General features: G+C 44.0%; 3 protein-coding genes and 1 pseudogene across 3 annotated transcripts; 2 read left to right on the top strand and 2 right to left on the bottom strand.

Annotated features, from left to right (window-relative positions):
• LOC139422545 (meiosis inhibitor protein 1-like) overlaps positions 1–1,316 on the bottom strand; it is a 28,572-nt pseudogene extending 27,256 nt beyond the window's left edge.
• A 5,418-nt stretch (positions 1,317–6,734) lies between these two features.
• On the top strand, positions 6,735–16,459 carry LOC139422239 (ankyrin repeat and fibronectin type-III domain-containing protein 1-like). Its single transcript, XM_071173415.1, has 18 exons — positions 6,735–6,944; positions 8,860–9,234; positions 9,450–9,705; positions 10,010–10,210; positions 10,353–10,466; positions 10,567–10,664; positions 10,842–10,932; positions 11,145–11,252; positions 11,485–11,584; positions 11,834–11,963; positions 12,074–12,193; positions 12,396–12,617; positions 12,721–12,887; positions 13,134–13,299; positions 13,511–13,673; positions 14,187–14,353; positions 14,459–14,657; positions 14,861–16,459. The coding sequence occupies exons 2-18, from the start codon at positions 9,073–9,075 to the stop codon at positions 15,625–15,627; spliced, it is 3,231 nt and encodes a 1,076-aa protein (XP_071029516.1). The 5' UTR covers positions 6,735–6,944; positions 8,860–9,072; the 3' UTR covers positions 15,628–16,459.
• A 2,482-nt stretch (positions 16,460–18,941) lies between these two features.
• Positions 18,942–20,981, top strand: LOC139421341 (GTPase IMAP family member 7-like). The gene is made up of 3 exons (XM_071172119.1): positions 18,942–19,227; positions 19,540–20,044; positions 20,259–20,981. The coding sequence occupies exons 1-3, from the start codon at positions 19,167–19,169 to the stop codon at positions 20,791–20,793; spliced, it is 1,101 nt and encodes a 366-aa protein (XP_071028220.1). The 5' UTR covers positions 18,942–19,166; the 3' UTR covers positions 20,794–20,981.
• Positions 20,982–21,361: 380 nt separating this feature from the next.
• Positions 21,362–24,904, bottom strand: LOC139421339 (ER lumen protein-retaining receptor 3). Its single transcript, XM_071172118.1, has 5 exons — positions 24,494–24,904; positions 23,703–23,803; positions 23,453–23,611; positions 22,570–22,822; positions 21,362–22,471 (listed from the first exon to the last, which is right to left on the bottom strand). The coding sequence occupies exons 1-5, from the start codon at positions 24,582–24,584 to the stop codon at positions 22,428–22,430; spliced, it is 648 nt and encodes a 215-aa protein (XP_071028219.1). The 5' UTR covers positions 24,585–24,904; the 3' UTR covers positions 21,362–22,427.
• Between the last annotated feature and the right edge of the window lie 702 nt (positions 24,905–25,606).

Here is a 25,606-nt window from a genome sequence, read left to right as displayed (position 1 = left end):
CAGTCATCTGCTGGTGTAAAGGAGTGTTGGACTGAGAGAAACATGTTAATATTAACAGACAAAGCCAATAAAGTGATGACCAAAACAGTGGAAAATCCAAGTCTATCGACAAGCTTAGTGTACACACGATGGGTATGCTTGAGATTCTATCTGGCATTTATTCCTGTCTCTTTGTTTCTGAGTGAATTTGGAACAGAGAGACAGTGATAGACCTGTATGTGTGATATTACTCACTTGAGTGTCTATCTCATCCAGGATGTAGCACACACACTGTTCACTCTGTAACTCCAAGAGCAGCTGTACCAGCACTGAACCAAGACACAGAGAGAGAGAGAGAGAGAGAGAGAGAGAGAGAGAGAGACTTATCATAGCATTATTCATGGTGCTCAATTGGCACGGTTTTGAAAACAAATTGTGGCACAGTGCACACAGTGATTTTGTTAGCGCTCCAACACAGTGGTCCTGTGGGGTTCCATAACCAGCAACACTCTAATTAACAATTCTGCTGAGGCACTCAACAACCCATATATCTCTTCAACCCAGACTATGAGAGCCAATGAACCTGGTCATGCTAAAGAATGTGGTGACATGAGGTACAAGTTGAGACAATAGTACAAAGATATTATGAATTAGTCAGTAAAGAGTGAGCATTCTCAAGCCGCCGTGTGTCAGACCGTTTTAGCTCTCCTCTTACCCTGTATGACCTGCTCCAGAGTGGCTGGGTCCTCGACTGTGTGAAGCATCCCTGTACGGAAAAAAAGAGTCAAATAACGTCAGAGATAAAGCAAGGCTTTGCTTGATTGTGTGTGTGTGCGTGTGCGTATCTTTCTTACCCAGTAAAGATGCTGTGAAATGCTGACAGACCCTGTGGTCCTGCAGTAGAAGCTCCTTCAGAGCCCCAGGACAGCTCTTCAGGACCCCACTGATCCCTGACAGCGCCACAGACTTTCTCACAGACTATTGAAGGGCAAGAGATGTCATTATAATAATAATACATTTTATTTGCGCCTTTCAAGATACCCTGGACACTCACAGAGTAAAACAAATGATGGAACCACAGGTGTAGCCAAGTGCATATAAGGGTTGATGGCAGCTCATGTTAGCTGTTGTAGCAGAAATACCAATATGTGGTTAATAAAAACAAATCTATATTTAGATATCATACCGCAATGTTGTTGCTTTCCATCATCTCAATGACACAAGCGACGCAGATCATCAAGCCGCCCTGGTCCGGGTGACCCATGCGAACACTGAACAGACCATTTTGGATCGTGCCTGAAGTGAATCTTTTCATAAATCATGTCCACGCTCGTCATTTCACCCTGAAAATCAATGCAGACCAGAATGGTTTGTTTTATTGTGTAACTGATCATATTTCAATGTATCTAAAGTAAATGTATTGTAACCTACCTTCTTGCCTTTCCTACCGCGGTTGCTCGCTAACTTTAGCTTAGCTAGCTAGCTGACTGTCACTAGAGATAATTTGCTAGTTTTATTCAAACTGCCAGATAATGGGTCAAAATGAATAGGTTAACGAGGTCTTAAATAACTAACTGCCGCTAAATAATGTTATTACAAACAATGCGATCAAGTCTAGACAAGTAGCTAGAGAAGTCAGAGATTGAACCTTCTCTAAAGAAAGTAATGTAGCTAACATTAACTAGCTACTGATGTTCGCGGCAAAACTGTGACAGCAAGGCTAATTTCGGTCTCAACCAATGAAATCACTTCATTATATCTAACTCTAACCAGTAAGTGTCTTATGCCCTTGGCATATAGCCAACAGAAGCGCTGCATTCGATGGCCAGCCTGGTTTGAGGCGGGGGAAAAGTCTGCACATGCCACAGAAAATAGTATCTTTATTTCAAGCCGAATTTGAACCTGCGATCAAAAACAAGTGCACTGCCTGTGGCAGTCTTGAGGCCAGGAATGAAATAAGTTTTTGGCCAACACAAGCCCACTGCACTGCTGGTGGCCTGTTATAATGGCAGGCTCAGCCGCAAGTAAATCCCTGGACCAGAGCGAGTTAGTGATCTGACTCATGTCAAGGTGATCGAAGGGTGGGGGTTGGACCTACAACAAAATCATAATATCTCGTTTGCTTTGATCTGAGTGCTCTGATCTGCACAGGCCAAGGTCTTAGAAGCTGGGGTCTGCATTTCTTCAGATGTTCATATCATCATTCATCTTCATACACAAGGGCCGTGGGCTGTTGCTCTGAATCATGTCACAGTGTGTGTCTCAGTCTGTGTGATGCTCAGCTTCCTGTCAAAATGGCAAACAAGACTGACGTTGCTTAGAGACACCATAGGTCTGTGACCACCAGCCCAAAAAGACTGAGTGATTACAGTTTTTTCCAACTGCTTACACACAAAATCTTTTCATGTCACACGATTTTTGAAACCTCTCACTCAAAGTGCAAAACTACACACCAAATATCCAAAACCATAAGCTATTTCTCAGCCTTTGACTCAGTTGTCAATTGCATAAAACACTTTTTTCAAAACACTACACACAATTCTCTACCTAAAACACAAAAATCTAACAGGAAGTGACTTGCTTTCCTTTTCCAAACACAACCAATCAAAATGCTACACTTATTCACCAGGTCACACACACACTCCTCACATGTGCAAACACTAATAGCTTAACTGATCAAATCAAATCAAAATCAAATCAAATGTATTTATATAGCCCTTCGTACATCAGCTGATATCTCAAAGTGCTGTACAGAAACCCAGCCTAAAACCCCAAACAGCAAGCAATGCAGGTGTAGAAGCACGGTGGCTAGGAAAAACTCCCTAGAAAGGCCAAAACCTAGGAAGAAACCTAGAGAGGAACCAGGCTATGTGGGGTGGCCAGTCCTCTTCTGGCTGTGCCGGGTGGAGATTATAACAAAACATGGTCAAGATGTTCAAATGTTCATAAATGACCAGCATGGTCAAATAATAATAAGGCAGAATAGTTGAAACTGGAGCAGCAGCACAGTCAGGTGGACTGGGGACAGCAAGGAGTCATCATGTCAGGTATTCCTGGGGCATGGTCCTATGGCTCAGGTCCTCCGAGAGAGAGAAAGAAAGAGAGAATTAGAGAGAGCATATGTGGGATGGCCAGTCCTCTTCTGGCTGTGCCGGGTGGAGATTATAACAGAACATGGCCAAGATGTTCAAATGTTCATAAATGACCAGCATGGTCGAATAATAATAAGGCAGAACAGTTGAAACTGGAGCAGCAGCACAGCCAGGTGGACTGGGGACAGCAAGGAGTCATCATGTCAGGTAGTCCTGGGGCATGGTCCTAGGGCTCAGGTCCTCCGAGAGAGAGAAAGAGAGAAGGAGAGAATTAGAGAACGCACACTTAGATTCACACAGGACATCGAATAGGACAGGAGAAGTACTCCAGATATAACAAACTGACCCTAGCCCCCCAACACATAAACTACTGCAGCATAAATACTGGAGGCTGAGACAGGAGGGGTCAGGAGACACTGTGGCCCCATCCGAGGACACCCCCGGACAGGGCCAAACAGGAAGGATATAACCCCACCCACTTTGCCAAAGCACAGCCCCCACAACACTAGAGGGATATCTTCAACCACCAACTTACCATCCTGAGACAAGGCTGAGTATAGCCCACAAAGACCTCCGCCACGGCACAACCCAAGGGGGGGGGGGGGGGGGGGGGGGGGTGCCAACCCAGACAGGATGACCACATCAGTGACTCAACCCACTCAGGTGACGCACCCCCTCCAGGGACGGCATGAGAGAGCCCCAGTAAAGCCAGTGACTCAGCCCCTGTAATAGGGTTAGAGGCAGAGAATCCCAGTGGAAAGAGGGGAACCGGCCAGGCAGAGACAGCAAGGGCGGTTCGTTGCTCCAGAGCCTTTCCGTTCACCCTCCCACGATCACTAACCAATCACTGCTTTACTGTAGTGTAGGCCTATAAATAGGTCAAAGGTCAGATTACCTGTTTTGAAAAATGGATGCCAACAATGGACAGAGAGCAAGAGGAGTAGGAGGGAGAGAAAGAGGAAGAGGAAGAAGAGGACGAGGGCAAAGAAGAGAACGAAGGAGAGCCATCTCTGATGAGATTAGGGCAACACTTGTTGATCATGTGATCAACCACGGTTTGACCATGAGAGAGGCTGGACTGAGAGTCCAGCCCAACTTGAGTCGATTTACAGTGGCGTCCATAATTCAAACCTTCAGAAATGAGAACAGGTATGCAACTATCTAATGACTATTTTAGCATTACAGTAATGTACTGTAAAATACGTATGACTGCATAGTATTGCATAAACATTTGTAACTCTAAGCCATCCATTTACTGCACTGCATTGAATGAATGAGGTTGGTTATCATGCTGTACTAATTTTTTTTGTACATTGTTTACAGTTCCTATGCTGAACACATACTGTGTTTGAATTCTGTCCAGAGTGGAAAGGCAAAGACATCATGGAGGACGAGGACGCTTGTTTACATATGTACAAGAGACTGCAATTATAAATATGGTTTTGGCCAACAATGCAATTAGGATTCGAGAGATAAGAGAGCATATCTTGAATATTTAACAACATCAATGCTGTCAGCCTGTCGACCATACAACGCATCCTCCAACGGCACCGAGTGACGATGAAACAACTTTACAAGGTGCCATTTGAGAGAAACTCTGACAGAGTCAACAATATGCGACATGACTTTGTAGAGGTATGTATGCAACACTACTTCCAGTACTTCAGACATACCATATTTACTCATCTGTATATCCTTTTGTCTGTTACAGAGAGTACTGGAGCTGGATGCCCATGTAATTCGCCATGAATTTATTTATGTGGATAAGGTTGGCTTCAACCTCACCAAAATCAGGCGCCGTGGAAGAAATGTAATAGGACAGAGGGCAATTACCAATGTCCCTGGACAGCGTGGGGGTAATATAACTATGTGTGCTGCCATCACTCAAAACGGGGTCCTCCATCACAATGCCACACTGGGTCCGTACAACACCGGCCATATGCTCACTTTTCTGGATGCAATTTACACAATGCTTGTCCCTGATCCAGATCAGGAGCCTGCTAGATTTGTGGTTTTATGGGACAATATTAGTTTTCACCGGGCTCTTATGGTCCAAAACTGGTTTGCCACCCATCCACAATTTGTAGTTTTGTACCTACCCCCATATTCACCTTTTCTAAATCCCATAGAGGAATTCTTCTCAGCCTGGTGCTGGAAAGTGTATGATCGCCAACCCTATGCCCGCGTGCCGCTTCTCCAGGCAATGGAGGACGCATGTGGGGACATAGAGGTTGCCTCTATCCAAGGTTGGATACGCCATTCTAGGAGATACTTCCCTCCATGTGGGGACATAGAGGTTGCCTCTGTCCAGGGTTGGATACGCCATGCTAGGAGATACTTCCCTCCATGTGGGGACATAGAGGTTGCTTCTGTCCAAGGTTGGATACGCCATGCTAGGAGATACTTCCCTCCATGTGGGGACATAGAGGTTGACTCTGTCCAGGGTTGGATACGCCATGCTAGGAGATACTTCCCTCCATGTGGGGACATAGAGGTTGCCTCTGTCCAAGGTTGGATACGCCATGCTAGGAGATACTTCCCTCCATGTGGGGACATAGAGGTTGCCTCTGTCCAAGGTTGGATACGCCACGCTAGGAGATACTTCCCTCCATGTGGGGACATAGAGGTTGCCTCTGTCCAAGGTTGGATACGCCATGCTAGGAGATACTTCCCTCCATGTGGGGACATAGAGGTTGCCTCTGTCCAAGGTTGGATACGCCATGCTAGGAGATACCTCCCTCGATGTTTGGCAAGAGAAAACGTATCTTGTGATGTGGACAAAGTATTGTGGCCAGACCCAGGACGGAGAAGAGGCCGGAGAAGAGATGAAGCACTAGCTTAGCACTGGTGACTGCCGCCCCGGGACCCCACACACACAATTGTGTTCTTTACTATATTCTAAAGAATATACTTTTGGTTTACATATGTTTATGGTTTTGTTGTATGCTACTGTATACAACAGTAATGTTTGGCCTAATAAATATTTTCTGTTTCTGCATTGCATTGGTGTTTACAGTGTACTTGTTACCCCTCTCAGCAGATTACTTTCACTGTAGAACATTGTATTGAAATGTAGATATAAGCCTATGAAAGACCAAGGAGCTTTAGATTTAGAACAACAGTGTTTACATGGTATATCCACAAATGTACTATTATGAAAGCAGTGTTTGGCATTTGATGCAAATTCTTCACTCTGACATGTGTTTATGGCATTTTGAATGCAGTGTTACATTTTGAAGGAGATGTGAGGCATTTTACATTTTGTGTGTGCAGTTTTGGGAATTGTGTGTAGAGTTTTGAAAAAAAGGAGATAGTTTTGAAAACTTGTGTAAGCAGTTGGAAAAAACTAATGTGGAGGCAAAAATAAGACTTCAGAATGTAATGCATGGACAGTTCTGTAGAACAGGTGCACAATAACATTTTATCATTGAATTAGCTACTTATTTCACATTGTGTAATAGGCTTACATTTGCCAATTAGGTTATTGATGCAAAGAGACTGAAGAATCTATTAACATTAGCCTATTGATTTGGAGCCACTACTTTATCTACCATATTCCATTCAGCTGTAAAATAATGTGAATTCTGAATTGGTCCGTGAATGTAATCCTCAGCATGTGTGAATGAGAGAGAGAGAAAGAGAGAGATGGGAGGGGCGCGAGGTACCAGATTGTATGTTGAGCGTCCGGAGCAGGTTCGCTTGACCGTGAGAAGGGAAAATTCATGAAAGTGGATTAACCGGACTGAGAGGGATGAGTTAATTCCGATTGCTATCGTAACTTTAGGATTAATTTATTGACTTTTAATTGACGCCTTCGTGGTGATTGTGGTGTACTATGTGACAAGGGGAAGCAGGGGCTTACATCTACGGAAGGTATTGTCTTGTATACTTTTAATCTAACATATTTACCTGCCTAATAATTCATAATACAACACACAACCAGGTTGTTACAGGAACCATAGGATTCGAGTGGATTATTGCAATAGGGTATAAAATGTTCTTTATTTTTAAACTCATTTTTAATTTGACACTGTTTGTAAATTCGTTTGTATTCTATGTGCATGCTGAATATGATGTTGCGCATTCTATTCTAGTTGGATCATTTTCTAAACTTTCATTAACTCAAACAACTGTGTATTTATTACATTGGCATAACTGTTGCATTTGCGCTTTGGCTGCTGTCAGATGCTTGTGTAATGTTTCAGGAATGTTTTATTCATTATCTGTATGTATACAGAATCTTCCAACGTTTCCTTATTTGGTTCACGCAATTATTGCGTTTCTTTCGAGTAACAGCATCACTTCCTGGTGCCAGGTATGAGTCATAGGATATTTCTGTATAGACTTACTGTGAAACATTGCTTTGTCTGTTATCAAGCAAATGCTTAGGCCTACAAAAAAGTCACAACAGAATGGAATACATTTATAATAATTACATAATCTGCATACAAATATGTTAATGCTATTTATTTGAAGCGTCAATATCAACTCAAATTACTGAATGTCAATTGTTGTTTACATGAAGTATTTTTGTCCAGTGATTGGCATCTGTTGGCACCTCCATACAGCATAGACAAGAATCCCTTCACTAAACCAGTTTCACAGATACAGATCGACACTTTCCATAAGAGATGAAATGCGCCATGAACAAACAATAGAACTGAATCTACCAATAACAGTGAGGTATCACCCTTATCTTTTCCCTATGTGTGAACAGGCGTAAGAGGTAAGAGGAGTGAAGGATTGTTATGTCACAAGTGGGCATATAAAAGGTACAGAATGCCAGCTGGGGACACCAGGCGCCTTCGTGGCCACAGCAAAGTGCCACAGTACCAGTACAAGCTTAGGGAGTATTCATTTTCTCTAGGAGACACAACGTAGTTAGTCAGAACATGACCAGTCAGACATGAAGATTGAATGTGGCTTTCATTTCCATTAGAATGAGGGAGGAGGGGAAATGGGTGAGGGAAATGGAGTGATGACAGAGAGATGGAGTCATGGCATCTCTTGCCAGGGATGTATTTTGTGTCTGAATAACACTATGATGTAGAAAGCTGAGGAGTTGAAAAAAGGCAGGAGAGAGAGAGAGAGAGAGAGAGAGAGAGAGGAAGGATGGAAGAGAAATGTAGTGACTGAGAAGAGAAAATAAAAGTGAAACAGCATTTTGGTCAAAGCAACAAAAAGGTCTCAGGGGGCTTTCGGAAGGAAAGTGTGCAGCTGGATTATGAAGACAGTGAACTGTTCAGGATACAATGCTGCTGGTTTTTCCTGTCTGAAAAGAGGTGAAGAAGAATAGACAATTATCCATCACTAATGTAAGACACGATAAAGGCAAATGAGAGGGCAGATAAATGGTTCTATATGTATGACATGATGAGTCAGGAGAACTCAATTTAATATATTTTTACTGTGCACTCTGTAGACTTCCATTCCTCAGTCAATTAGATTGATGGTGGGATTGCTTTGTGCAGAGCCTCCATTGAGTAGGAAGAAAAGCCATAAGGCATTAGACTAGAGAGTGGGAACAAAGGGGAGAAGAGTGAGATATTCTAACTTCCGTGAGGCATTTTCCATCTGCTCTGCTCAGGCATTGTAACTTTGATCCACTTATCCACCCACACGCAGTGCTGCTCAACTCAACCCAGGCTCCCCTAAGTAGTGATACATTTCTGCAACCTTTTACCAGCTGGTAAGATGACAGTAAGACTGACTTTGTTCTGTTTTTTTGTTTTTTAAAAATCTATTTATCCCTCCCTCATCTTATTCCTACTGTATCACTCCATTCTAGTCCTCTAATGCACCTCTTCCTGTTTCACACCCCCTTCATCCTCCCTTCTTCCCCCTCTCCCTCCCCTGTGTACCGTTCCTCTTTTCACGCTGTCTCTCTGTGACCTCTCCATCATCCATCCACCTTCTTCTCTTTTGTTCCAACCTCGTCCCCTGTAACTCCCGTATCCTGCTGTGCACACTCTCTACCAATTGTGTGTGTGCCATCTATTGTATGTCTGTGTCGGTGAGAAACCCGCCACAGCGGCGGCGCTCTCTGGGTCCCGTTTTGCCTAAACGCATCTACAGAAACCTGTCGGTCAGGCTGAGGGGCGGAGAGTTCTCTTTTTCCGGAGAGACAGACATGCCGAAACATCCATGCAAGGCCCCTCACACAGTAAGACATCCTGAGAGAAAGTGAATTTTGGATCCATTTTGGGTGTTTTATCTTTGACAATTGTCTTATATTGTTGTTCCATACTATCATCTAAAGTAACATTTTCTTCCTGCATTTTTCTGCCCTGCCCATGACAATGTACCCTCTTATCCTGTATCCCTCCATGTTCCTGTTTCTCATTTCTCACTCAATCCCCCTCTCCTTCCCTGTGTTAGTATAAGAACCTGTGGGAGGCAGTGGAGAATGAGGACACCCTGGCGGTGCAGAGCCTGCTATGCAGGGACAGAGTGTGTGGCGGAGGAGGAGGACGGGATAAAGAGAAGAAAGAGAAGGACTGGGAAAGAGAGAGGGAGAAAGGTGTAAACAGAGTGAGTGAGCAGGGCCTGGTACCTCTGGACGTGGCTGCTCTAACCCAGAACTCCCCTCTGCTGCACGTGTTGACAAAGGCAGGAGCCAGACACAACCCCGTCTGTGAGTCTTGCACAGTGACGTAGATTGAATCAGTGCAATCAAGAGATGGTCAAGTAACAGTTGTACACATTTCACACAAACAATGGATCATCCAGTACATTAAGACATAATTATTTTGGGGTACTGACTACTAGTGAATGATGTTTAAATGGAATGTTTACAGATATAATTCCTGTCACCCTTTCACTCTATCTTGTTCCCACACTGTGTTAACAATGCTATATTATCCCTCCCTCCCTCCCTCCCTCCCTCCCTCCCTCCCTCCCTCCCTCCCTCCCTCCCTCCCTCCCTCCCTTTCTCTCAGTGTGTCTTCCAGCGGAGTGGTTGTGCAAGCTGGATGCCCTGGTGATGTTGGCCGACAGGCAGGTGGAGGACAGGAGGGAGGAGCTACTGGGTGGAGCAGGGGCGGGGCCACATGTGCAGGCCGACATACAGAGGCAGCTCCACCTCTGGACTCTGCGGCAGCAGCTGTACTGCAGGATGAGGGAGAGCTTCCACCACACAGGTCAGAGGCTAGGGGTCAGGGGTGATGAAGGACAAGTATGATGCACGCAAGCCAGTCTCATTGATTCGTTTATGTTATGTACTTTTGGCTCCAAGTCTGTGTTTACTGTCTGCGTGTCTCTCCATCTCTCTGTGTCCTCTAGACCTCCCTGGCCCACCCAGTAGCGTGTCACTGTTTGTGACCAGTGCCTCTTCCCTGTTTGTGTCCATTCGAGAGCCAACCGGTATCGCCACTGGATTGATCACCCGCTACAGAGGTGGGGTTCTCCTACTCCAACTCTAATCACTATTGCAATCACAACTCAGTCCTCAATATCATAGATACATCCGTGTCTCTCTTCCTGTCACCTCCTACAGTGGAATGGAGCACCTCTGCCAACTTCAAGAGTATACTTGGCTCAGCCCAGGTGATCGACACTAAGACCCCCGTCCACAGCATCACAGGACTCACCACAGTAAGACACACACGACCCCGGTCACATCTCCTGAACCAGGACACCCTGAGGCTAGGAGGCACTTAACCTCAACTCTCTCAGTTACCTGCAGAAATGAACAACTACGATGTAAAGTTATTTGGCCTGGCCTGCCTGTTCGTAGGGTTAAGTCATGATGATAATGTATTGGTCTCTTAGGGAATGCACTACTCTGTGAGAGTGACCGCCTACAATGTGAAGGGATGGGGCCCGGCTCAGAGCTCCAGCCCAGTCAGTGCTGCCCTCTCCAGTGAGTAAATGGAACTGCAGACAGACAGACAAAATAGCTTTCTGATATTCTATATTATCATCAATGCTCTGTGTAGAAGTTGCCCCTAATCACAGATCAAGAAGCAGCTCCCCAAATACCAGCCTTCGCCATTTGAAAAAAACAGCTGACCTTGGATCATATGACTCCACAATGAATACCAGTGAACGCTGGTGGCCTGTGTCCCTCTGCAGGCTGGAGGGAGTGTATGGGAGTGAAAACTCCAAGCAGGAACAAGGAGGCTCTAGCCAGGAGACTGTTGGAGCAGACCAGAGAGCCACACTACAAGGGATACTGTATAGGTAGTGTACTTCTTGAACCATAACATAGATACAGCATCTCAGTTCTGCCTCTCATACAAGGGGAATTAATGTACTATTCAAATTATTTGTGTGAGATCAACATCCCTGTACATTCAATACCTGTATAATACACGAGAATGTAAACAGTATCAGTCACTCAAAATAATACTCTGGCTCTTTCACATGGTCCTCCATGTCTGAATGTCTCATTCCTTTGTCCTGTGGCCCATAGAGAGCTGCAAGCCCCAGAGCCCCAGTAAGCGCCTGTCGATGTCTCGCAGCCTGAAGCTGCTCTTCCAGTCAGCCACCAAGTTTGTCCGTCTCCTACAGAGGTGAGATAGCAATGCTCCTCACCCAACAGCTCTGTATCTCTGCCACTAACCTCACCCATGGTTACATTTAGAGAAAGATCCCACTCTGTCGTTGTTCCCTCAGTACATCCCCTACTCTTCAAACAAGTGTCCCTTTCTGCCCTCTCTTTATTGCACCTATCTCTCTATTCATTTCTTTTCTGTCTTCCCTCGTTAGGATGAAACTAATCTTATTCTCTCCTCTGTTCTTCCTCTTTGTCTCATTGTTAGGGGTGTATACCTGGCAACTGTGTTCTACAGAAAGGAAAACATCCTGGTCACAGCAGATGACCAGCTCCCATTGGTGGAGATCCAGTGCTGCTCCACCTCCGTCTCTCAGGACTTCCTTTGGTTTGCCAAGGTCAGCTGTCAATCTAATTGAATACATTGGTAGGTATACCTGTGAAATATATGTTCCAAATTTACATAGTCTATTTTCTATCTTTCTATCCCTCTCTCTTTTTCTTATAGTTGTCCTGTGCGTGGCAACAGGTGCCCTGGCTCCAGCAGGCCCTCTCCTCTGCTCTCTCCTCCTCTTCATCACTACTTCAGAACAGGCACAATATCTTGCAGGCTGTAGCACAACTACAGGTGAAAAAAAGGATATTGTACACTGATAGGTCACTGTACATGGCCTTCTCATCAATAAAGCACCTAGCAAAGATGAAGAGAACATTTTCTGTGAGCTTTCTCTTTCACTGCCTGTTTCTTGTTGACTTTCCTTTTCACTCTTTATTTTCATTTTCATATTTCATACTTTTCTCCCTCTCTCCTTCCCTGCCTCTCTCTGCAGTCCTCTCTGGGGACAGTAGACTTGGGACAGGTGTACTATGAGCCTCTGAAGGACAGGCAGGGTAATGTCCTGCTGGTGACAGTGAAGGATTGTGCGGCCCACACAAAACCCCCGGACCTCCCTCTCCACTGGGTCCCCCTGGCCTGGCTGGAGAAGAACCGGAGCAGGACCCCTCTACTCCCAGAGCCTACTGCCATGGACACCCTCACAGAGCAGCTCAAGGTGACCCTTCCTGTCTGGGACACTGTGTGCTCGTGTTTATATACAGTAGTAAAGCTTCTTATTGTGCTAATACAACGATGCCTTTCTCTGTGTCCCTCACCAGGAGAAGCTGTCCTTCCACAGACGCAGTGTCCAGTGGGCCCAGCCGGGCCTGTACGTGGGCATCTTGAAGCTGTGCAGCACAGTGGAGCAGATCAGGGTTCTAGTGCCCCAGAGGCTGCCCAACCTGCTATGCCACGCCAGAGTGCGCCACATTCCCCATGTGTCCCGGTAACACAGCTAACATACTACCACTGAGCTTTCCACTGAGTTCAGTATGCACTACCACATACAGACTGACTTTTAAACTGTTCTGACCTGGTATAGCTGATGATGAAATAGTATACTGTATAATACTTAGAATGAAGGGTGTCCTCAATGTTTGTCTAGTGTTTTTAAGGATTACTGACTGGTCAGATGAGATCATTGCTAATGATAGTTCCTTGTGATGTGTCTTGGGCTGCATTTTTGTTTTAGCGATGAATGGGCGTGGTTACAAAGCCACAACATGTTAACAGCCAATGAGGACACAGAGGACGTGGATGAGACCTCGATGGACAGCTCTGGGCTGGGGGACTTTGTGAGGTCACTCAGGGCCGCTGTCACTCTCCTGTTGACAAAGCTCAACATCCCCCTCTACAGGGTAACCATGGTTTCACTTACTCTCCAACTCACATGATTTTAGATCTCATTTGAATGTTATACTGTTTCATGTAATACACCTACCTCTCTTACCTCCTCTTGTCTTCTCTCTCTATTATTTGCTTTTTGCTTTTTCTCTCTCTCGATATTCTTCACCTCTTGTCCTCATCCTCTGATCATCACTTCTTTCTCCCTGCTCTCCTCTCCTACAGGCGTATCAGTACGGTGTGTACACTCGGGAGCTGCTGCAGTTTGGGGATAAGATGTCCATGCTGCTCCTGCTGCCCCCCAGTGAAGACTTCAGTTCTAGCTACTGGCCCCTAGTGGGCACCAAGGAGCCAGGCCTCACAATGCCACTGCAGATCTTTGAGCTGGGTATGTATTGGTGCCAGGGTTGGGTTTAAGTTTCAAGTATTTAGTGTCACACGCACAAGTACAGTAAAATGTCTTTCTTGTTTGCTCTTTCCCATCAATGCAGTAATCAATATTAGTAGTACTATAAAAAAAACAATAAACAAGTCAATAACACAGTAGAATATTTTTTATTTAAAGAGTCTATATACATTGTGTGCAAAAGGCATGAGGAGGTAGGCAAATAATTACAATTTAGCAGATTAACACTGGAGTGATAAATGATCAGATGGTCATGTGCTGGTAGAGATACTGGTGTGCAAAAGAGTATGGGGATGAGGTAGGTAAATTGGGTGGGCTATTTACCGATGGACTATGTACAGCTGCAGCGATCGGTTAGCTGCTAATTGACTTTGAGGGAAAGGTTCATGGACAACATAGAGAATATAAGACGTGTCATGCCATTTATGTTTTTGCTCAGAGTAAACTGTCAGTGGTGGTGAGCTTAAATTTTTGTCTAATCCTCACGTCTCACAGTGCACTTCTGGACATACGAGCAAAACTTCCTGTCTCAGTACTGTCAGGTCTGGGTTCGGTTGGAGCTGGACGCTCATCTGTCCCAGCAGGCTTTGCGAGAAGCTTTGGACACGAAGGAGGTGCAGGAGGCCAGAGACCGCCTTGGTCACATCACTCAGCTCTCACAGGTAGACTACCCATAGAGAGTAATGAAATAGATATCAAAGGAGGACAGTATGTGTGTATGAGAGGGAATGAGCCCCCTTGCCTCTCTGTCCCTTTGCCCTGCTTAGAGTCTTGAGGTGGTGTGGCGTGAGGCCCGGTGGATCATGGATGTCCTGCAGTGTGTCCGCTCTAAACAGTGGGTGGGGGCGGTGCCTCTGGGCCTGGTCATGGGAGGAGACCCACCTGCCTGCCCAGACGATGAGGAGGATGACAGGCCTACCACCAGAGTCTGGCCCCAGCGCATACTCCCTCAAAAGAAAATATCAGGTGACTTGTTAATGTAGTAGATATAGTAAATGTATTTATTCACTGTCTTTGATTGGAGCATTAGAAAGGAGGCAGGGGTGAGAAGAAAATAATTTTATATTGTGATGCACTTAATTCCTCAGTTTGATATTCAGTCACTTCTTTTGTCTGTGTGATGTACCTAACTCTCCTTTCTGTTGGCCCTCTCCTCTCACTGCCTCTAGAGAGCATTACCTGTACTGTTACAGACGTTGGTGTCAGCAGTGGGATCTCTGAGCCAATACGTATCCCGGGGTTCCATGAAAAGGCTGTGAGTTTAATTGAGGGGGCTAGCAAAGGGGGGTACCCCGTGGACCTCAGTGCCCAACATCCTGTTGTGGTGTTCAACAGCCTGGATCAGTCAGGAGTTGGATTCGACATTGTGGCCCAATCAGAAGTGGTATATCATAACATTATGGCCCAATCAGAAGTGGCAGATCATGACATTGTGAACCTGCCAGCTGCCTACAGTGGAGAACTGGAGTATCCTCACAGTTTTGTCAGTGATGTGATCCCGCCTCTACCAGAGATGGACATCATCTTCCCCACACTGAGTCTGATAGATGAAGAGAGGGAGGAGGACCCTGTACCTGGGAGGATGGATATGCTTGACAGTTTAAGTCTTGGAGTCGGTGAAAGCGAGGCTTTCTTTGGACTAAACTCTGACTTGATGAGGGGACCTAAGGGTTGCTCTCTCTCTGATGTGCATCATGATACGAACTCACTGACAGCAGGCCTTAGTTTAAGAGACAGAACCTGTGCAGATACACTGTTCTCAGGTCATTTAGACGGGCTGGCCACATCTGCCCCTCTTCCCATTGTGAGGACCACACCTGCCCAGAGCTGGGATTTACCTACAGAGGACACTATGATACATGCTGGCAACAGAGGGGGCAGCATGCCAGCCAGGAGCCAGGTTGAGTGGGTGAACTCCTCTAACCAGGCCTCCTGATGTATCCAGATATTATTAGAACTGAACGTTACACCAAAATACATTGTACTTACTCATCGTGCCTCTCGAAGAATTTGACAACCAATTCTCAACAAATTCTTAATATCATTTCAGTGCCTTTAAGCGAGTTTGGCAAACGGTGGGATATTCATGGTTGTTTTCTCCTCACATTATCTGACTCTCTGTAGTTGTTCCAGTGGTGATATAAAAGGCCTGTCTCCAAGAGACCTGCTAGACATGTTCTGTGCTTCTGTATGCGAGATGTCTCCCTGTTGCAAGTTGTATTAAACTGAATTGATTTATGATTGTCTATATCCACAACTGCTATTCTCTTTTGTTCAATGTAAAATACTCTTTACCGTATTGTGCTCTATTAACCCGTTGCACTTTTGTCCTTATAACACACAACTAGCTAGTTGCAACGAACATTGTTGGAAGGATTGGACCAAGGTGCAGCGTGGAAGGCGTTCATCATGTTTATTAATGTGAACCAGCAACAAAACAAATAAAGAGTAACAAAACGAATGTGCAGCTTTGGACTGCAAAAAGGCTACATTAAAAAAACAAGAACCCAAACACAACAGGTGGAAAAAAAGGCTGCCTAAATATGATCCCCCAATCAGAGACAACGATAGACAGCTGCCTCTGATTGGGAACCATACTAGGCCAACCTAGAAACGAAAAACTAGAATGCCCACCCAAGTCACACCCTGACCTAACCAAATAGAGAAATAAAAGGATCTCTACGGTCAGGGCGTGACACTAGTCTACAGTAAAATCAGTTGAATGGTTTATCTTTATGAAATGACCAAATAAAATATTTTCAGCTGTATTTGTGTTGTTCCACATTTTATTTCTAAGACGAAAGTTAGTTATCTTTTTTTACATTTTCCTTTTCAGAAACGTGTGTGTATTTGAGAAGGTTACACAGGCCAACTGGGTATTAAGGTGAAGATATGTGTGAGGATATCAATTCAAAATGCCAATATTAAAGGTCCAATGCAGCCATTTTTATCTCAATATCAAATCATTTATGGGTAACAATTAAGTACCTTACTGTGATTATTTTTCTCCAATTAAAATAGTCAAAAAATTAACAAAAATAGCTTTTTAACGAAGGGGATTTTCTCAAGCAAGAATTTGGCTCGGACTGTCTGGGAGTGGTCTGAGTGGGAAGAGGAAAAAGGAAATAAGATGTTATTGGCAGAGATGTTTGGAACTCTCTTTCTTATTGATCTATTAACTATATTACCACACAGTAATGTCAACATGGAAGGCCAAAACTCCGCCCCACCAAAACAGGCAGAAATTTCAGGCGATCTTTTCAAGCAGCTCATACACTAAAAGGGCATCATCATAATTTTCACAGTATTATTCCAATGTCACAGTGTGGAAATATACACTCAGTTGTCAGTTTATTAGGTACACCCATCTATTACTGGGTCGGACTTCCAGAAAAGGGAATTCGTTGAGGCATGGAAACGTTGCTCAGTTGGTATCATGAGACCTAACGTTTGCCAAGAAAACATTTCCCACACCATTACAGACCCTTCGCCTGGGGTCGAGGCCCCCTTTCTTCTGTACCACCCCAGGGCTTCCGTGGTTACCATGGCCACGGCCTGGGGGGTGGTCTCTACTCGTTTTGCTACCAGCAACGTTTGGAGCTGGACGTGGTGTGTGGGGAGCAGGAAGGAGACCGGGGCTCGCAGGTCGACTGGGGTCAGGCTCAGGGTCCTGAGGTAAGATTCCAGACAGAACCGTGCGAGGGCTTGGGTCTTGTTGTTGACCGGCGAGGTGGCAAGAGTGAGATATAACACTGTTTAGTGGCTGCCCAGGAACAAGTAGAGGTCAGGCAAGCCTTTCCCCCCCTTGGACCTGGGTCTCTTGACCACCTCCCTCTTCAGCCTCTCCCACATGCTTCCCCACAGGAAGTGAAACAGCATCCGTTCCAGAGCTAAAAGTGTTGTTCGTGGGGGGATATAAACATAACTGAATAACAGCAGCACAGGTAAAATCACAGCTTTAATGATTAAAACCTTGCCCTCACAAGTCAGGTGTCGAAGTCCCCAAAAACCCAGTCTCTGTCGTACAGTCCCCAGGATCCCACTCCAGTTGCCGCTTCCTCCTCCCGGTCAAACTTTACCCCCAGTACCTGCCCATGGTTTGAGAAATTGGGCTTTTGTCTTGTCTCTGTTCAATCTTGCCCCAGAGGCACGCCCGTACCAGTCAGTCCTGTCCAGGGTCCTGTTGACAGATAAAATGTTGGGGATGGCAGGTTAGTCAACCACAGGAGGGGGGTGGCCCCTTAATTGGGGAGGGCCACTATTATCTCACATAAATTGATATGATTTCGATAATTTGATTTCTCTGCAAGTGCCTAGTAATAATAGTTTAGTAATAATAGTTTAGTAATAATAGTCTAGTAATAATAGTTTAGTAATAATAGTTTAGTAATAATAGTCTAGTAATAATAGTTTAGTAGTAATAGTCTAGTAGTAATAGTTTAGTAATAATAGTCTAGTAGTAATAGTTTAGTAATAATAGTTTAGTAGTAATAGTTTAGTAATAATAGTTTAGTAATAATAGTCTAGTAGTAATAGTTTAGTAATAATAGTTTAGTAATAATAGTTTAGTAATAATAGTCTAGTAGTAATAGTTTAGTAATAATAGTTTAGTAATAATAGTTTAGTAATAATAGTTTAGTAATAATAGTCTAGTAGTAATAGTTTAGTAATAATAGTTTAGTAATAATAGTTTAGTAATAATAGTTTAGTAATAATAGTTTAGTAATAATAGTCTAGTAATAATAGTTTAGTAATAATAGTTTAGTAATAATAGTTTAGTAATAATAGTCTAGTAGTAATAGTTTAGTAATAATAGTTTAGTAATAATAGTTTAGTAATAATAGTTTAGTAATAATAGTTTAGTAATAATAGTCTAGTAGTAATAGTTTAGTAATAATAGTTTAGTAATAATAGTTTAGTAGTAATAGTTTAGTAATAATAGTTTAGTAATAATAGTTTAGTAATAATAGTTTAGTAATAATAGTTTAGTAATAATAGTTTAGTAATAATAGCCTAGTAATAATAGTTTAGTAATAATAGTTTAGTAATAATAGTTTAGTAATAATATGACGTCCCACACTTTCCGAATTCACCCTATATGCGAAAAACAAAATGTAAGCATGAACGGCAAGTTGACAGTGTAGGATCAAGAAACTGACCACAGGTAAGCAAGCTTACAGTGTCAGTTAGTCAGCGCAGACTGGTCGCGTGTGCGGAGGAGAGGAACGGAAGCTATACTGTTACATGCGCATTATCACAATGACATCATGGTCTGACTCTGCAGAATTGCATCGTAGATACGGCATGTAAACGGGTGAAAAGAAAAAGGACATGGATACAAATATATTTAATTTCTCAATAAGAATGAGGAGGTGCTGGTAATATATGCAAGTAACGCAACCGAAGACAGGACCCTCTTATTTCAGTGCATATTAGGTTTTCCACGGATAATCCATAGTTGCAGCCGTTTTCGCCATGGCTAACTCATGTGGGACAGTGGAGATGGCGTCATTGGAATGTGCTGCCTCGAATCTGGGTGAGAGACTATTGAAACAGTAATATCCTACTGTCGTTGTTGCTAGCAGGTAGATTTTCCATTGCGCATCAAAAAATATGGCGTTTGTATAGCATTTTTTAACAGCTTCCACCGAAAATAAACAGCAGCACTCAGAAATCTGTAATGTAGGCTAAATACATCTCAGCCCCCAACCATTATAAATATAATAGACCTACATATTATATGGGTGATAATAGGACAACAGTAGGCCTATGTCAGATAGTAATTTCAAGGTAGGTTACACTTTTAGATTGGTTAGGTCAGTATAAATGACTGTAATTTGTGTCACAGCATGTGAAGCATCACCGGAGCCTGACAGTGGGGCGCTGAGGATGGTACTGGTGGGGAAGACAGGCGCAGGGAGAAGCTCTTCTGGTAACACCATCCTAGGGAGGCAGGCATTCCGGGTGGACATTTCTTCATGTTCTGTAACTGGTCAGTGTGACAGACAGAGTGGAGCTGTGGCTGGGAGGAACCTCACTGTGGTCGACACCCCAGGGTTCTTCGACACGCGCCTCTCCCCTCAGGAGGTGACAGCTGAGGCAGGCCGCTGTGTGGTGCTGTCCACCCCTGGCCCCCACTCCTTCCTGGTGACCCTTCAGCCTGGCAGGTTCACTCAGGAGGAGCAGGATGCCCTGGAGTGGGTGAAGGCCACTTTTGGACCAGGAGTCCTCAGATACACAGTAGTACTGTTCACCTGGGGTGACCATCTACAGGGAAAATGCATGGAAGACTTCCTGAAGGAGAGCCAGGAGCTCCAGGAGTTTGTGAGTAGATGTCAGGGGGGCTACCATGTCTTTTTATTTTTTTTATTTTTTATTTTACCTTTATTTAACCAGGCAAGTCAGTTAAGAACAAATTCTTATTTTCAATGACGGCCTGGGAACAGTGGGTTAACTGCCTGTTCAGGGGCAGAACGACAGATTTGTACCTTGTCAGCTCGGGGGTTTGAACTCGCAACCTTCCGGTTACTAGTCCAACGCTCTAACCACTAGGCTACCCTGCCGCCCCTTTAACAACAGCAACAAGATAACAGACTGCACTCAGGTCACAGAGCTCCTGGAGAAGATAGACAAGATGGTGACACAGAACGGAGGTGGCTTCTACACCAACGAGATGTACCAGGAGGCAGAGAGAGCCATCAGAGAAGTGCAGGAAGGAACTCTGGGAGAGAGAAGGATGACTCCATTGAAGCAGGAGGAGGATGGGGTGAAGACAGGGCCAGAACCTCAGGGACCAGAGGCAGAGAGAATGAGAAGGAGGGAAGAGGAGGAGAGGAGAAGAGAGGAAGAGGCAGCCAGAAAGAAGGCAGAGAAGTTGTTCTGGTGTGAGCTGGTGTCTGCCCTGGGGAAGGGGGCGGCAGAGGGAGCTGGAGTAACAAGCAAAGGGAAAGGGAAAGCAGTGAAAAAGGTTAAGGCGATAGAGAGGGCAGCAGCTTTGGCTACCACACCACTGTCAATCACATCAGCTGCCAAAGTGGTGGGAGGAGCTGTGAGAGAGGGAAGTAAAGTGCTTTACAAACATCGCAAAACTCTCCTACACTGACGGGGACTTTTAATATCCACTATTATTCACTGTATGGTGCTGGGTTATCAGGTAGAAGATGAGGGTCTTAAATAACCCGTATATTTTTTCTGTCTCTGAAGTGCAAATTCGTTTTTACACACTTATTTATCACTCAAATGTGTTCTCTGAAAAATCATCACAATGACTTCATAAGGCAGGCTTGCTAAAGAGCGCCGATGCACTTTCTTCCATTGACAGTCATAGTTGATGAAGCTATTAATGTACTAACACACGGAGGTAAATGATCAGAAAGTGAATAAGAGTTGATAGAAGACAAAATGCAGTGTAATACCACCATCATCCTTAGTAGAAGCCCAGCCCTGACAGTTGAGGAAGTGATTCTATTTGCCCAGGTTGTCATAGTGCCACAGGAGTAAACAGACATTCATTATTGAATACTCAATAGAAAAGTAAAGTGTGCTGTGAATTTTTTTAAATGGTGTGAATCGCTAGTGTGAGTATGCAGGAGTAAACATCCTGGTGTGATGAAACACAATTTAAAGTAATCAACACGAAGAACCAGTAAATATACCTTTTACGGACCTGATTTACAAATGATGAAGGTTCTTTGTATTAAAATGATGATCATTACAACATGGGCACCACAGCTGTAAAAGTTTGGCACACATTTAGTAGTACCAAGACACTTAGTGTAAGTACCTTTCCATTTTGTTGAAGCATTAATCTGCATTTGCCATTGTAATCCTGGTCTAAAAATGTAGTCAATAAATGTTGAGATATGAATGAACTCTAGTTAGTGAGAAATAACTGTTGATGCCTCATCGCATAGAAAATATATTTAGATTGAACTGTGACATCACACAAATGTGTATTCGTTTTGCTTAATGAAATGCATTAATATTAAAGGAATGGAAATGACTGGTAAAATCAAAGTACAGAATACAACGTATTTAAGAAGAACCTTGGTTGAGTCAAGAAGTGAACGGATATAAGAGTTACATACATGACAGTGCGTTCTGTATGGCATCTCCATGGACTTATTATCATAAAGGGAAGAACATAGCACAACTCTTGACAAGGATGGCAAATATCGCCCATAGCAGCCTAAATACAAGACTCCCAATGAACTCTGCTTGGTGAAACAATGTAAGCCTTGAAGGTTGGTCACTGTTATATGGAGAAATTGTAAAAACACAGGAAAGCGGAACAAATGTCTCACATATATACAATGTTTACACCATTTTGATGTAATAAGCCATTCAAAATATGCCATTTACTAGAAAAGGAAAAATAAGGCACAAACTCCATTGGACTAATTGAAGAGGGACAATATCTGCCTCCATGAAAAAAAGTATAATAAAAAAGAACATTCCCACAGTATTCAATTTACTCAATTCCCATTAACATTCAGTTCCACACACTCATGCACAAAAACATAGGACATCGTTCTTTGGTCATTTTAGTCTAGGGAAAAGCACACCAGGTACCAACAACACGACGGTTGCCCTCTGGGTACAGTATATACCCCCCAGGGTATACAGGGGGTACTGTGACACTCCAGACTGTAGTCCATTACTAAGTATGATTGGAGGGCAGAGGTGCTTTCAGTTACTGAACTGCTCAACTGTCGCTTAAAACAGCACTGACTCTCTTTAGATGGGCATGGGCAGGGACATCTTTCCACTTCCTCTGAGCACTGGAGAGGGACAAAGGCAAAGAGGGAAAGGTACATGGGATGAAATATGTACTAGAAATACAATACAAAGTCAACATCCCTCCCTGGCTCATACTTACCCCTGGTAACGTAAAGGTAGAAGAAGTCACAGTAGAAAATCGTCTGCACCACACCGGACACCACAGCAATCTGGTCAAAGAAGCCCTCGGTGTGGTAGCGCCACACCCAGTTGGCCAGGTACAGGGCTCGGTAGAGACCCAGGAAGAACAGGTAGTGGGTGGTGATGGACTCTGCCTCGCCGGTCTTGGTAATCATGAAGAGCTGGGGCAAGATGGCCACCGACTCCAAGTAGATGGAGAAGGTCCACAGGATCTGTGCACCAAAGATATGCAGTTGAGACTTCTAGGCCAATATTCCACAAAAGCAAATATTTGGGGTTTTAGTTGCCCCTCATTTACATTGTCTATACCATGATGTGATAAAATAGCTAATTAAATGATATAGGTTAAATGATATAGGTAACTAACAAAATAAAGGAAATGCTTGAGTAAATGAGGGATACAAAGTATATTGAAAGCCGGGGCTATTAGCCATCTCCTCATGCTCAGGGTCATGTATAAAAATGCCCAGTTGCCCATTATTTTGGCTATCATGGCTAGAAGAGCTCTCAATGACTTGAAAAGAGGGTTCCCTAAGGGGGGTTTAAAGGGTGTGTGTGTCTCAGTCACCAGATCGCAACACAATTGAACACTTATGAGAGATTCTGGAGCGGTGCCTAAAGATGCATTTTTCACCACCATCGACAAAACACCAAATGACAGAATTTCTTGTGGAAGAATGGCGTCGCATCCCTCCAGACACTTGTAGAATCTATGCCGAGGCGCATTTAACAGTTCTGGCAGCTCGTGGTGGCCCAACGCCCTGTTAAGACACTAAGTTGGTGTCTTCTCTATTTTGGCAGTTACCTGTATGTTCAGTAAGTATTGGACCTGGCACATTTACCTCCAGGGGGGCAAATGCATAGTTTTCCAGGAAGGAAAGCCCAGCCACAGGCACAAGCAGGAACTCAACACGGAATGAGTCACTCTCTGAGTCGAAGGTGCTCCTGAAGCGCATGTAGATCAGGTACACAGTGGCATATGCCAAAGCCAGGAACACCACCTGAGCACACAAGACAGAGGGAAGGAGTTTAGGTTAGAACACAAATCATTGATTGGCTGGCTTCTTTGTAGGATACTATTGTCTACCTCACCTTCATAACTGTGTTGTAGATGGAGATTACGCTCGTGAACAGGTCCAAGTATCTTGTAGTGAAGACTAATGCAAAAAGCACCTGAGACTTCCCAGAAATACCTGCAGAAACACACAACAGTCATTAATCTCACATAAGGTAGAGCAGGTAGCCTAGTGGTTAGAGTGTTGTGCCAGTAACGGAAAGGTTGCTAGATCGAATCCATGAGCTGACAGGGTAAAAAATGTGTCGTTCTGGCCGTCATTGTAAACAAGAATTTGTTCTCAACTGACTTGCCTAGTTAAGTAAAAAATATGCAACAATTTAATTTAATGACCTGGGGATGGCAAAACATCATCAATGCGGATATCTGAGGTAGAAAGCAGACCAGGGTGCGACTCCCTAAGCAAATATGGTTAGACTGAACTCTTTGCCACGTAACATTCTTGTGCGTCAAAGTAGACAAGACAAATTGATTTACTCTCTAACCAATTGTAGTCATTGTTGCAACAAAGTAACAAATGAACTGCTGAGTGCATGACATGACGTGAGTTTTTCAGACCAGTTCCCAACTGAGATGGCCAGATGCATTACTTGCCTGGCTACCACGGATGTTAGTTTCTTCTCAAAAACGAAGTAGGCCTATTTAGCGAACATAGAGCTGCGGGATAATTCAGTTTGAGTCGTCAGGCAATGTGTCCCCAAGTTTGTTAAACAGATATTAGGCCTCTGAATGAGCAAGTCAATAAATCATTAACAGCTAGACTTCCCTGTAAACAACTGCATATCAAATAATCCCACTGTCAACATACCAGCACAGGATTTGGACCTCCATATCTTCACTAATAGAATGATGATAGCAACGATATGTGACACGTCACCGGCTAGACGGAAGATATTCATAGTGCTGTTTTGGTATTCCAAAAAGAAAGAGCCGAAATATTGGTACAAGTCTAAGAATGAGGCCTCAATGTAGTCTTCAGGCGATGTCAAAACAATAACGTATGTAAAATGAGACCTCTAAAAAACAAAAAAGACCAAATAACTCCAATGTTCCCAAATGTTATGTCCTCTTGTTCTTTGGAAATCACTACAAATGCTCATTCTAGATATTCTGCATAGGGATTCCTCTGCAGCACTGTGCGCAAAGGGCTGGGAAAGTTTGTCAGACCTGTGGCGGTGACGTGGCTGCCAGTTTCTGCAAAATCCGTATTGCCTCTGGCGCTCAAATTACAGCCAGACTAGGGCGTGAAAGCATGAGCATGTCCCTGAAGTGGGCTGTCACTAAGAAATAGTCCGTATGTGACCTTCTTCAACAGAAGATGGAGACAAATAGCAGTAAGTAAACCGTTTATTTTACAGGACTATCTCTCGATATAAAACGACATTATTATGTAGTATTGGTTGTGGCCAATAACTCTATCATTAACCATCCCCGTAGACTCATGATTGTAGGCCTAAATGCTTGGGAAATTCATGTTTATATAAGGTACTGTTAGTGTTCAAATACTGGAGAGTTGAGACCAAATCACGGACGCTGGACAGAGTGGATTTCAGTTGTAACAAAAGACAGTTTTAATGAGTCAGAGATATCTTGTCCCGCAGTTTTACGTGCACGGACCTAGTTCACATAACTCGGCAAGGAGCCAGGTGAAAAAGAGGCCTATACAATGGTTACACACATTTTTATACATAGAATAAAGTAGGTGGAGTCTTGTCGTTTCGGTCTTCTTGACTGGTCGGAGGGTTGGAGGCGGGCCTTGCTCTAGCCAGAGCGGGCCCCATTGGTGCACAGCAAAAGTTCTTTGCTCTTGGGACCGGCCAGTTAGAGGGAGATGAGATGTGTGTTTATATAAGGAAGAGGGGGTCAGTCTTCTGGCTGGGTGTATGTGTTCTTACGACGGAATGTCTTTGTTTATATGAGC

The sequence above is a fragment of the Oncorhynchus clarkii genome, chromosome 12 (assembly GCF_045791955.1).
Source record: "Oncorhynchus clarkii lewisi isolate Uvic-CL-2024 chromosome 12, UVic_Ocla_1.0, whole genome shotgun sequence".
Classification (NCBI taxonomy): domain Eukaryota; kingdom Metazoa; phylum Chordata; class Actinopteri; order Salmoniformes; family Salmonidae; genus Oncorhynchus; species Oncorhynchus clarkii.
Note: the sequence above shows the minus strand (reverse complement) of the source record. Positions and strands in the feature narration are given on the sequence as shown.

What these genes read in the sequence shown, in the direction of transcription:
- LOC139421339 (XM_071172118.1), bottom strand. Translation starts at nt 24,584, where the DNA reads ATGAATATCTTCCGTCTAGCCGGTGACGTGTCACATATCGTTGCTATC. An exon ending in ATGCATTTGCCCCCCTGGAG is followed by an intron (nt 22,823 to 23,452) that starts GTAAATGTGCCA and finishes TTTGGTGCACAG; the next exon opens with ATCCTGTGGACCTTCTCCAT. An exon ending in CTACCTTTACGTTACCAGGG is followed by an intron (nt 22,472 to 22,569) that starts GTAAGTATGAGC and finishes GTCCCTCTCCAG; the next exon opens with TGCTCAGAGGAAGTGGAAAG.
- LOC139421341 (XM_071172119.1), top strand. Translation starts at nt 19,167, where the DNA reads ATGGCTAACTCATGTGGGACAGTGGAGATGGCGTCATTGGAATGTGCT. An exon ending in ATGTGCTGCCTCGAATCTGG is followed by an intron (nt 19,228 to 19,539) that starts GTGAGAGACTAT and finishes TTTGTGTCACAG; the next exon opens with CATGTGAAGCATCACCGGAG. An exon ending in TGTCAGGGGGGCTACCATGT is followed by an intron (nt 20,045 to 20,258) that starts CTTTTTATTTTT and finishes ACCCTGCCGCCC; the next exon opens with CTTTAACAACAGCAACAAGA.
- LOC139422239 (XM_071173415.1), top strand. Translation starts at nt 9,073, where the DNA reads ATGTCTGTGTCGGTGAGAAACCCGCCACAGCGGCGGCGCTCTCTGGGT. An exon ending in GGAGAGCTTCCACCACACAG is followed by an intron (nt 10,211 to 10,352) that starts GTCAGAGGCTAG and finishes TGTGTCCTCTAG; the next exon opens with ACCTCCCTGGCCCACCCAGT. An exon ending in ACTTCCTTTGGTTTGCCAAG is followed by an intron (nt 11,964 to 12,073) that starts GTCAGCTGTCAA and finishes TTTTTCTTATAG; the next exon opens with TTGTCCTGTGCGTGGCAACA.